This window comes from Onychostoma macrolepis, chromosome 18 (assembly GCF_012432095.1).
Source record: "Onychostoma macrolepis isolate SWU-2019 chromosome 18, ASM1243209v1, whole genome shotgun sequence".
Classification (NCBI taxonomy): Eukaryota; Metazoa; Chordata; class Actinopteri; order Cypriniformes; family Cyprinidae; genus Onychostoma; species Onychostoma macrolepis.
The window spans coordinates 18,115,547-18,128,726 of record NC_081172.1 but is presented as its reverse complement, the minus strand read 5'-3'; the positions used below and the strand labels follow the sequence as shown (position 1 = coordinate 18,128,726).

At 36.3% G+C, this 13,180-nt stretch overlaps 1 protein-coding gene across 9 annotated transcripts in view; it reads left to right on the top strand.

The window, feature by feature from the left end:
• The first annotated feature begins 1,839 nt into the window (after window positions 1–1,839).
• Window positions 1,840–13,180, top strand: part of lekr1 (leucine, glutamate and lysine rich 1) — a 126,198-nt gene continuing 114,857 nt past the window's right edge. For 5 of the 9 annotated variants that reach the window (XR_009267106.1, XR_009267105.1, XM_058752346.1 and 2 more), the window contains exons 1-2: window positions 8,913–9,048; window positions 9,671–9,753. Coding sequence is in view for 5 of the 9 variants with exons in the window: in XM_058752346.1 (XP_058608329.1) it covers window positions 9,045–9,048; window positions 9,671–9,753 (87 nt within the window). In the remaining 4 variants the exon portion in view is untranslated. Of the gene's footprint in view, window positions 1,874–5,712; window positions 5,901–8,912; window positions 9,049–9,670; window positions 9,754–9,904; window positions 10,020–13,180 lie in introns of those variants that run through there. The other 4 variants (XM_058752342.1, XM_058752341.1, XM_058752343.1 and 1 more) reach the window with 4 other exon arrangements.

The following is a 13,180-nucleotide window of genomic DNA, read 5'->3' as shown; positions in this document are numbered from 1 at the left end:
TGCTGATACAGATCAGATTTGGGAGAACTGGCTGGAGAACGGCCCACTAAAACAGTCACAGTTGAGGGAGAGGAAGATAGTGGCAGGTCTGTCTTGGAGCTCTTTCAAAAACCTGATGAATGCTTATGAATGGGAAAAGAGCGTAGGGTTATCTTTTGGACTGATAATCTTCTGTAGTTGATTATGTAAAGAGATTTCAGGTAATGGAATAACTAGAGTGATGACTTTACTGGGTTAGTTATTGTTGGACCGATTTTAGCTATAGCTTGACTTCATTTTAAGCAACTAGAAAATTAAGTACGACTACACTGATTGCTTCAGATCATATGAACAAGTTACTACGAGTCCTGTCTTTTTAAAACACGTGTTGCGGCTACTTTAATCCTGTGTAAAGCAGTGTTTCACATTTGTAACTTTAAAAAAGGGTAAGCATACAGTATGTTTCAATCCTGAAATATTATGAAAATACTGCTCCTGAAGAGTACAGATATGTTGCTTTTGCTGTGCTGACACTAAACGTGGTGCTAAAACTGTTATAGTGAGTTGTATAGCAAAAGGCAGCCAATCATAAACTAACTAGTGCTTACTTTGGTTATTTAAACAGGTTGTGTGCTTGCATGCATTCATTCAACATTACTGACTTTATTAATATGCAAATAAGAACGTTGACCCAACTTTACAGTGAAATTTTGATACCTGAATACCCAAAATATGAACAGTGTGAGGCATAATCCCAGGATTTAGAATGATTATGGGTTAACAATTTCAAGTGGAATTAGCCCATTAATGTTGCCTGTTACATGTCATTTGAGATTGATTGTTCTGGTGGGGCAGATGATTTATGTGGTTAGATGTACCGACAAGAAAACCTCATTGCTTAGATCTTTCTATGATTTATCTACTCCAGGCACACTCTGTTGATGATTAACAATGAAATTTTAATCCATTCTTTGACATGATGCATTAAAGTTTATCTAAGGTCACCATGTTGAGTCCAAACCTGTTCTTTAATCTTTTTTAATTACGCAACTCAGCATGAACTATAGCTCTGATGTGTATATTGTCTCCGGGGTCAGTTATTAGGGTCAGTGACGTGCTTGCACTTATGCACTGATTCTTCCTTAATGTGATTTAAAACCCAGAACTTCCAGACTTTATTCAATACACATACAATTATTATTATTATTCTTTCTTTCTTTCTTTTAATCCCACATCTTTTTCAATGAATGAATGAATGTGTTCCAAAAGTTTGAGACCACACTGAAAAGATTTTCATTTAAATCTGGAAATACATTTAGGAATCTGAATGTTAAGTAAGAGAAACCATCGAGAAAAAAAAAAAAAAAAAAGAGGAAATATGCATATATATTTACATAATACTTGACAAAGAGGCAATAATTAGAGGTGGAGAATGAATTACATAAATTAATTACAGAACACATGTAATGATTTCTGTGTTAGCTGTTCAAAACAGTTTTTATGCCTAGATGTTCTAGTGCACAGAGATCTGTAGTGTTTCTTCACTCTGGAGTTGTACAAGTCCTGAAGGCTGGACAGGTGCACACCAATGATCCTTTCTAAGTGGACGTCCATGACATGCGGAGTCCCACAAGGCTCAATTCTTGCACCGCTCTTGTTTAGCCTGTATATGCTCCCACTAAGTCAAATAATGAGAAAGAACCAAATTGCCTATCACAGCTATCATGATGATACCCAGATTTACCTAGCCTTATCTCCAAATGACTACAGCCCCATTGACTCCATGTGCCAATGCATTGATGGAATTAACAGTTGGATATGCCAGAACTTTCTTCAGTTAAACAAGGAGAAAACTGAAGTCATTGCATTTGGAAACAAAGATGAAGTTCTCAAGGTGAATGCATAACTTGACTCTAGGGGTCAAACAACTAAAAATCAAGTCAAAAATCTTGGGGTGATTCTGGAGACAGAACTTAGTTTTAGTAGTCATATCAAAGCAGTAAGTAAATCAGCATACTATCATCTCAAAAACATTGCAAGAATTAGATGTTTTGTTTCCAGTCAAGACTTGGAGAAACTTGTTCATGCCTTTATCACAAGCAGGGTGGATTATTGTAATGGTTTCCTCACCGGCCTTCCAAAGAAGACCATTAGACAGCTGCAGCTCATCCAGAACGCTGCTGCCAGGATTCTGACTAGAACCAGAAAATCTGAGCATATCACACAAGGAAATCAGGTCCTTACACTGGCTTCCAGTTATATTTAGGATTGATTTTAAAGTACTTTTACTCGTTTATAAATCACTCAATGGCCTAGGACCTAAATACATTGCAGATATGCTCAATGAATATAAACCTAACAGACCATCATTAGGATCGAGTCAGTTAGAAATACCAAGGGTTCACACAAAACAAGGGGAGTCCACTTTTAGCTATTATGCCGCCTGCAGTTGGAACCAGCTTCCAGAAGAGATCAGATGTGCTAAAACATTAGCCACATTTAAATCCAGACTCAAAACTCATCTGTTTAGCTGTGAATTTGTTGAATGAGCACTGTGCTACGTCCAAACTGATTGCACTGTATTTTATGTATAATCATTTTCTATTATTAACTGTTTTAAATACATTTTAAATAACTTTTTATATAATTTCCTTGTTTTTTTTTTTAATTTAATTCCTTGTTTTTACTTTATTTTTTTAATGACTATTTCACTTCCTTTATGTAAAGCACTTTGAATTACCACTGTGCCTTGCCTTGCCTTCTGCTGTCCTAACAGTCCGTTGCAGTCTTCTTGTATCTGATTTGCTGGCTGACCCAAACCAGACAGACAGTTATAGAGGAGCACAGAACCGACTCGATAACAGCTGAGTAAAACTGTGTCATCTGCACCTGTGGCAGGTTGAACTTTTTCAGTTGACGAAAGAAATACAACCTCTGCTGGGCCTTTTTCCACAATGGAGTCAATGTGAATGTCTCACTTCAGGTCCTGGGAGATGGTGGTACCAAGAAACTTGAATGACTTGTATATATATATATATATATATATATATATATGAACAAAATTATAAACGCATCACTTTTGTTTTTGCCCCCATTTTTCATGAGCTGAACTCAAAGATCTAAGACTTTTTCTATGTACACAAAAGGCCTATTTCTCTCAAATATTGTTCAGAAATCTGTCTAAATCTGTGTTAGTGAGCACTTCTCCTTTGCCGAGATAATCCATCCACCTCACAGGTGTGGCATATCAAGATGCTGATTAGACAGCATGATTATTGCACGGTGTGCCTTAGGCTGGCCACAATAAAAGGCCACTCTAAAATGTGCAGTTTTACTGTATTGGGGGGGGGTCCGGGGGGCTCCGAAAACCAGTCAGTATCTGGTGTGACCACCATTTGCCTCACGCAGTGCAACACATCTCCTTCGCATAGAGTTGATCAGGTTGTTGATTGTGGCCTGTGGAATGTTGGTCCACTCCTCTTCAATGGCTGTGCGAAGTTGCTGGATATTGGCAGGAACTGGAACACGCTGTCGTATACGCCGATCCAGAGCATCCCAAACATGCTCAATGGGTGACATGTCCGGTGAGTATGCTGGCCAAACAACAACTGGGATGTTTTCAGCTTCCAGGAATTGTGTACAGATCCTTGCAACATGGGGCCGTGCATTATCATGCTGCAACATGAGGTGATGGTCGTGGATGAATGGCACAACAATGGGCCTCAGGATCTCGTCACGGTATTTCTGTGCATTCAAAATACCGTCAATAAAATGCACCTGTGTTCGTTGTCCATAACATATGGGCCACTCGATCCACAACGTTTACATCAGCAAACCGCTCACCCACACGATGCCATACACGCTGTCTGTCATCTGCCCTGTACAGTGAAAACCGGGATTCATCTGTGAAGAGAACACCTCTCCAAAGTGCCAGATGCCATCGAATGTGAGTATTTGCCCACTCAAGTCGGTCACGATGACGAACTGCAGTCAGATCGAGACCCCGATGAGAACGATGAGCATGCAGATGAGCTTCCCTGAGACGGTTTCTGACAGTTTGTGCAGAAATTCTTTGGTTAAGCAAACCGATTGTTGCAGCAGCTGTCCGGGTGGCTGGTCTCAGACGATCTTGGAGGTGAAGATGCTGGATGTGGAGGTCCTGGGCTGGTGTGGTTACACATGGTCTGCGGTTGTGAGGCCGGTTGGATGTACTGCCAAATTCTCTGAAACGCATTTGGAGGCGACTTATGGTAGAGAAATGAACATTCAATTCATGGGCAACAGCTCTGGTGGACATTCCTGCAGTCAGCATGCCAATTGCACGCTCCCTCAAAACTTGCGACATCTGTGGCATTGTGCTGTGTGATAAAACATTTGCACATTTTAGAGTGGCCTTTTATTGTGGCCAGCCTAAGGCACACCCGTGCAATAATCATGCTGTCTAATCAGCATCTTGATATGCCACACCTGTGAGGTGGATGGAGTATCTCGGCAAAGGAGAAGTGCTCACTAACACAGATTTAGACAGATTTGTGAACAATATTTGAGAGAAATAGGCCTTTTGTGTACATAGAAAAAGTCTTAGATCTTTGAGTTCAGCTCATGAAAAATGTGGGCAAAAAAAAAGTGTTGCGTTTATAATTTTGTTCAGTATATATATATATATATATATATATATATTAGTGCTGTCAAACGATTAATCACGCATTAATCGCATACAGAATAAAAGTTTTTGTTTGCATAATATACAGTATGTGTGTGTTCTGTGTATATTTATTATGTATATATAAATACACACACATACTGTATATATTTTGAAAATATTTACATGTATTTACATGTTTATATTTATATTAATATCATTTATATTATAAATGAATATATTTAAAATATAAACATAACATATTTTTCTGAAATATGTACATGCATTTGTGTGTATTTATATATACATAATAAATATACAAAGCATACGTATATTATGTAAACAATTTTTTATTTTGGATGTGATTAATCGCGATTAATCATTTGGCAGCACTAATATATATATATATATATATATATAGATATATAACAGATCTGGGTAGATTGTAATTCGTTACTGATTCCAAATGATATGACAATTATATGACAATCCATTACATAACACATTTGAATATAATCAGACTACTTTTTGATTACTTTTGACCTATATCGTTTTTCACATTGATTTAAATTGGTTAATTGTACCATGATATAAAATGATATAAAAATGCAAAGAAAAAGAAAATATATTACATTTGTTTTATTAACATAATGAAGTGCATTAGATTACATTACATTACGTCAAGGTTTCACAAACTGGGCTTCATATAGGAACTGCAGGTTATTTTTTTATTTTATTTTAAAATCTCAGGTGTACCTCAAGTGAAATATTAGGTGAAAGAGATTCGGCTGGCAAAAACATGAAATAATAATAATAATAATAATAATTATATATATATATATATATATATATATATATATGCCTATTCATTCACAGACAAAAACATAATTAGAAATATATATTAAATATAATCATTATAAATAATATGTATTCTTTAAATGCAACAATTAACATAATGCAGCCCGTAGTTTTCTTTGTGGTGAAGAACAGGCAGGATTTATGGCAGTTGTGACGCAGTTTTTGATGCCACTCCCCCTGTGCTTGATGCGTGACTGCGCTCAGTAAGTCACAGGCTCAGCGGTTATTTGAACTGATACGGCGGGGGATTGTCACGACATCCGCCGCTTAAATGTGTAACACAACGCGCTGCCGTGAGAGGAGCCGAGTCGCCTCTGCGTTTCTCATGCAAATCTATTCACAAGGGCTCTTTTAAATCTCCCTTCCTCCATCTTTAAACACACAGACACGCAGAGTTCAGCTGTCTGTCTCCTTCAAAAATGTACGTAAGCCTATTGCCTATTCTTAGCCAATAACCGTCTTTTTTTATGAAAGTAAATGAATGTAAGATCATATTCCTGTCTCTTTTAATGTATTACGGGCTACATAACGCTCACCCACTCCTCAGTTCTCTTTAAATGTGGGTTTATTTCCTATAATAGGCTGCTTGCATGAGGCTGCCCAGCCAGTGTCAGGTGCCTTATACTTTATAGCACACTCTCACGGAACTGGGACGATAAGTGAACAGCAGTCACGCCACTGATATGGAAAGCGACACACTGGCCATCAGCTTTAATTGATTTGCGAGATTGGGTTAACACACGTTTGCGTGCAGACAGCACGAAAATACCATTTGGTGTTTAGGTTCCCTGGGAGGCACAAATCCCCCAGGACTGAGCGCAAGGCTGAACAGTTCTATGTGGAAACAAATAACAAACCTCAGTAAGCCTATTTATTGCACAAAGGAAAACATGCCCTACTAAACAACTGAATGAGTAAACAACAAAATAAAATGTTATCTGAGAAAATAACGCGCACAGATGTACAATTAGACACATGGCACGCATTTTGACACACATTCATACACTGAAAAAAAAATAAGTTAAATTTACTTAATTTTTATTTTGCAAGTTTTTGCACGCATATGTTTTAAGTAAAATTTAAATGCGGAATTAAGTAAAATCTACTTAACTAATTTATCTAAAATTAGTAAAGGAAATAAGTAAATTTAACGTGGCCAGGTAGAGTTTGATGAGTAATTTTTTCCTGAATTATTTTAAGTTTACCCTACAATACTCAAGTACATTTCACTCAATCACAGTTTGTAAACTTTACTCAAACAACGTAGCACTGAAAAAAAAAAAAAAAATGCCTATAAAGCATGTGGTTAAGTTACAAGCAGGTATGTAAGCAAGTAGACTGCTCGTTGTTTAAGGTAATAAGTTGACTCAATATAGTTATTAACTGAATGAACACAGAGACCTGAATACTTGGCACATGACACACAATGACGGTGACAATCAGTGTTTGAGTATGAATGGGTCATTTTGAGTAAAAAATTAACTCCAGATGTCACAAAACAGCAAGTTACTTAACCTAACAACAAAAGCAACCACAAAAGAGTGTAAATACATCTCGAAAACAGCAAAAATGATTAATTATTCATGCCCAAGTGCATGATGGGAACAACGGGATCATGACGTTGATATTTACTTAAACAATATTTGTAAAAATAACAAACAATTCCAAGTAAAATATACTTATAAATTCAAACTTTAAATTCTACAAGCTTAAATTGAGTACTAATATTGAATTTACTCGTTTATTTAAATTCTTGCCTGAACTAAATGATTTAATGTAGAAATTACATTTGTTTTTCTGTAGTATTCACTTCACCACAAAATCATTTTTATCAGTGATTCAGCTGGCATATACCTGTGTTATTTATTTATTGGGTTATATAAACACTTTATTTATTTACATTTACAGATACTATTATACACACACACACATTAAAAATTACTTCAAATTACAAATAAAAATACTATAAATGCAGTATAATAACTGAAATTTAGTTTTAGTATATGTGTCAGTTCCATTAACTGTGTAGAATGTTAAGCTTTCTTTCAGAATAAAATAGGCCTATATGTAATTGAAGTAGACTAGGCTATATGTTTATTAAATGTTTTTTTTTCTTCTTCTTCTCTAAAATAGCATAGTACTAGCACCACTTGTTTACAGGAGCTGTGCTAACAAATAACAGTCTATACTGCTTGAATATTTCATCTCTGATTCAAAAAAACACATGTGCCATGTGTATTTTTTATATCTGTGTGCATTTCTGTGTATGGTACAAATGGTATTTGTCATAACATGTTATTATGTTGTTTACTCAATATGTTATATATAGTAGGGCATATTTTCCTTTATGCAATAAATAGGCTCCTTGAGGTTTGTTATTTGTTTCCACATACAACGTTACAGCCTTCACTACAAATCTTACATTCAAAAACAGCTTCCATAATATCATACAGCCTATAGCTACAGCAGAACCAAAAGTAAAACAAAAAGCAGTCAAATAATAGGGACATATCCAATACCTCTACGGAAATATATGTATTTTACAAATTGCTAAACCAATCTGAGTACATTTTCTTTCTTCTTTTTTTTAAATTCTAGACTCCACCCATTCTTTCCATACTCTCACGCAAAGACCAATTTTTCGCCACAGCACGCACAAGGGATCGCACGCACACTCTCAGTCATATCCTAACGCACGCAAACACACTCATTCAGTGACTCGTCCTTTCAGCAAGGTTCTATTTACATTACACACTTCCCCATACACATAGCGTGCCTGGATGAACTCTATAAACGCAAGCTTCCCAGTCCTCCAGGGCACACTGCCATTAACAGTGGACGCTCTCTATTGGATTAACATGACATCAACCGATTAATAAACAAGCAAGCAGTGTGCCTATAATATTTAATATCCTAAATATAATATATTATGATTATTAACGGCATTATTCAGAACATTATTATTCAATCCTGAAAGGATAGAATCCAAAGATACCCATACGAGCAGAATAAACTCTGCCCGGACCTTGCGTGTCTCCCAGGGTTTAGCGTAGAGAGACCTAAGGACGGGGTTTCGAGGATTTTCTCTAAAAAAATCCCCTCAAAGCCCACTTGTTTTATTTTTATCACACACACACACACACACACACACACATCCTCGCTATTCTGCTGTAAATGCGGATCAGCCATCACGAAGACGCACAGAGCAGTTGAGCTCATCTGCATTTTTAGACACGACTCACGATAAAACGACACGCAACCTAGATTTTATTAACCCATACTGTCAAGGAAGCGAAACATGGGCACGACGATATCTGAGGAGGATCCATAAATAAATGCTGTTCCGTCAGTTTGTGGGTTGGGCAAATGAATCACGCTCATTCGCTCTGAGAATACTCTCAGGCAGTTCAAACAGTTCAAAGAGCGTTCTATTCTGTACGCTGTTTGCGTAGAAACTCGCGTTGTCGTCATGGTGACTGCGTAACGCTTAAGTTTCACCCTAAAGGCGTGCTTTTCTCGGGCAGTGATTTAAACGAATCGAATTCAACGGTTTTGTAGCAAAATAATGGGTATGTAAATACTTTTTACTTTTTAAATCCGAGTCTTTTCAGTAAACTGTTGAAAGCTATCAGACATTCAAACCAAACATGTATTCTTGTGTTCAAGCTAGCTTACATTTTTGCTATTCTGCTAATAGCGAAAGGATTTAAAATGAAACTCAAAATGACTCCTCAATCTGTTTTATTAAAAGCCAAAAGTGTAATGGAATGAGACGGAATAATATTATTGCTCTGGTTATATTAGCTTATGTGAGACAATGTCATTTTAGTATCATTGTGATACTATTATGCTAAATATTATATATTTATTTGTAATATTATATATTACTTTAGTTTTTAGTTGTATATTTGACGTTTTAATTTGATTTGTTATGTCTCTATAGTTTTTATTAATTGTTATTTCAGATAATTGCACATCAAGTTAAGCTGAATGAAAATGGGGAATGTTGCCTCAACAACTAGATTAATTAAAATAATATTTTTATTTATTTATTTAATTTAACGTTCATATTATTTTATATGAGTTACATTTTTAAATTGTTTTAGTTAACTACAATAACTAATGTGTGATGGCTTGTATTATAGTGTCTCTGTCAGTAAAATTTGCATTTATTTTTCTTCTGTCCTATAGAGGAGATACCTAGGGAGACAGCTGATAAAGAAGAAATGGAGATACACATCCCCTCATACCCCCTACCCCTGGAAATACAGCAGGTAAATAACATTAATTTCACAGATTTTACACCCCTGCTGTGCAGATGTAATTGCATAGCTTCTCAGTTTTGTTGCTATTGTACTCCATTATAATTACACACACTTCACATCTCTGCATGATAGAGAGGGAAGTTTGATCCTTTGTGATCCGTTATGCTCAGGGGCAGCTGGCGAGAGATATGAGAAGATCAGCATTCATTCTGTCTGATTTATCAGGTGCCTTTGTGTCCTAAAGAGGTCATGTTGCACTGGGTCATTCAGAGGAGGTATATTATCAAAACCTACTTTGTGTAGCGAAAACATTCAGACTTTCTACATTTGCCTTTTTTCCGCCTGCATTTTTCTCTCACTGCTCCACAACAGGCTTGCTTGTTAAACCAGTTTTCCTTTTGTATTTCTTTTTTTAACATATAAAAGTTTGCCGGGGTGACAATATGGGAAAGCATTGAAATACATCAGATCAGTGTTTTTGAAATGCCAAATAATTTCTTTATGGCCCTTTTTATTTAAAGCTTTATACCATAATATATTTAAGACTGTCTACCAGGAGGAACATGAGCTATATATATGCATAAGAATATTTTTACTCTCTGATTCAAGAAAGGAACTGAAACTCAAGCCAGTGAGATACCAAACTACGCTCACCAACCTTTTTTTTCGGATTAAGTCACGTGCACATTTTGTCCTAAGATGCCCTTGCTTCATGAAATGTCTTTACATAGGGTGGATCCCATTTAAATGATCTCCTTTTTAGTATTGCGTTCCATGTCAGAATTCATGGCGTGCCACTCACAGGGTAAACACAAGGTCAAGAACGCCTATTATTATCCTTGGGCTATGAACAATTAATTTAGCTATTTCTATATGCCTCGTAAAAAGTGTTTTTCACAAAAATAATTTTTGTCTCAGATGTCAATCAAAAATAATAAAGTGCGTTTGACATTTAATAAACACATATACACCTACTCTAACTTCTCTTTTTTTGATAAAGTCTGATTGACTTGCCTTCCTGTTTTTTCCTCCCTGGCTTTAACCCACATCCGCCTGTTTTAGGAGTTTCAGCCTTTCCTCTATTTATTTTTGATGTTAGCGTGGCAAGTGGCTCCAATGTGACAAGAGAAATGATGGAGATCCTACTGAGTCTCACTCTGGTGCCTCTCTCTAGCTCTGCTGCTCTCTAAATAATGAATGGGACAAAAAACGGCCACATTTTTATACCTTGGGAGACATGGGGGGATAATGGCGGCATGTGTTGCCTGTTTAATGGCATGATAGTATCCTCAGCTCCCCCCGCTGCTCACCCTCTGTGCACAAACAACACCTTCTCTCATCTCTTACCTGTGCATCTTAGGCTGGGTTTAAAACAAACACTCATCTAGTGCAAAATGCAAGTATGATTTGGCTTTGGTGTGAAAATAACATGTGAACTTTATCAGGAACTGCAGTATAAAGCATGTGGTTTAAACGGCAAGAATGATCTTCCACTTTTACCTTAGTGGAAAATTTGCCATCAGAGGTTTATTGAGGATGTCTAAAGATTTTAGTTTTCCATCCAGAGATCCATATGGTGACACATACGTGAACTCTTACTCATGTTAAGCCATGAAAACGCAAGAATAAATGTTTTTATTAGAGGAAGCATTTCAAGTAGAGACTGGCTCAGACTTTTCACAAGTCTCTGATTAAAGTCAAGTCTCAAGCCTTTAATGGTAATTGTTTTCCCAGTTTCTGAAAATTCATTTTATGTATTTCTTAATTATATTTCTAGAGATTTGCTTGTTCGTTAAGTCATAAGTCGTGCATACACACTACCATTCAAAAGTTTGTAGTCAGTCACTTTTATTTAGCAAAGACGCATTAAATTGATCAGAAGTGACAGTAAAGACATTTATAATTTTACAACAGTGTATTAAACAGCTCAAGTGTGTGATAATAATAAGAAATGTGTGTTGAGCACCAAATCAGCACTGGAATGATTTCCAAAGGATTACGTGACACTGAGTGCATTGCAAGGATAAACTGCATTTTAAAATGTATTCAAATATAAAATATAAATCAGTTATTTTAAATTGTAATACTATTTCACAATATTACAGTGTTTTCAACCAAATAAATGCAGCCTTGGCAAAAGAGGATTATTATAAAATCTTTAAAAAAACTTTTTTTTGAACGGTTCACAAAATTAATGCACTTTTAAAAAGTATTCATTTTTATACACTGACTTAAAATATATGACACTACAAGGGATACAGTGACCTCTGTTTTGTTACATAGATATGTAATAATTATATATATATAATTATTATCATTATGAAATAATATATTTATATTTTTTAATTGAAAGTGTAGTTTTGAAAATGCCACAGCAAAAATGATTTTTCTTTCATAAGAACAATGGAAAACAACGCTCCCAGCTTGTTTTTCTCTGTGTGCGTTGGGCTGTAGATCAACATGCGGTCAAAGGTGATTCTTCTCAGCCACTGCCCTTCTTCTCCCTCCACCCGAGGAAGTGTGCGTGAAGGCGGAAGAGGAAGGAGGGAATTGGGAGAACTCATCCAGGCGTCAAATTCACCCATGACTGCTGAAGGCCATCGTCTGCCCCTTCCCTGCCCCAAGTCCTAGTCTGCACCTCCCCCCACTCCCCAATTTCACTGTCAACGGCCATCCTGCTGTCATGTAATGTGTTGGCACTGTGGGTCCAGATGAGAATCTCAGCATTGGCTCATGCTACAGTGAGCACCACGGGGGTTCTTTATCTCCCTGAAAATCCACAAAGCTGCAGTCACGAACCGTCCTCTCAGGCTCCAATCACACACTTGCTCGGAAACATAATTTAGATAAATTAGGGAAAAATCAAGGAGAAATTCCTTAGCTGCTTATTCTTTTAAGTGATCAGCAGTGTCTGTGACTATTTCATGGGTAGTAGGAGATGAGAGAAGATCAAAAACAAAGAAAATGACCCTGGAGCCAGTTGTTCTGGATTCTGGAGTCTTAAAAGGATTGTTCACCCAAAAATGTTAATTATTTACTCACAGAGCCATAACTACCATAGAAAATAACATATGGCCAAGTTGTCTCCAATATTTGATGCCCTTATTCTGCTTCTTGTTAGGATGATAAAAAGTTTTAAAAGTTAAACTTCGGTCTAAGTGCAGCCTGTATACAATATACAGTCAGTATATATATATATATATATATAGAGAGAGAGAGAGAGAGAGAGATAGATAGATAGATAGATAGATAGATAGATACATATACATACATACACTGTACATACATAAAATCAGTGTCTGTATATATATATATATATATGTGTGACCTTGGACCACAAAACCAGTCATAAGGGTTGATAATTGTATTGTTGGCTATTGCTACAAATATACCCATGCTACTTATGACTGGTTTTGTTACTGGCTATAATGATATA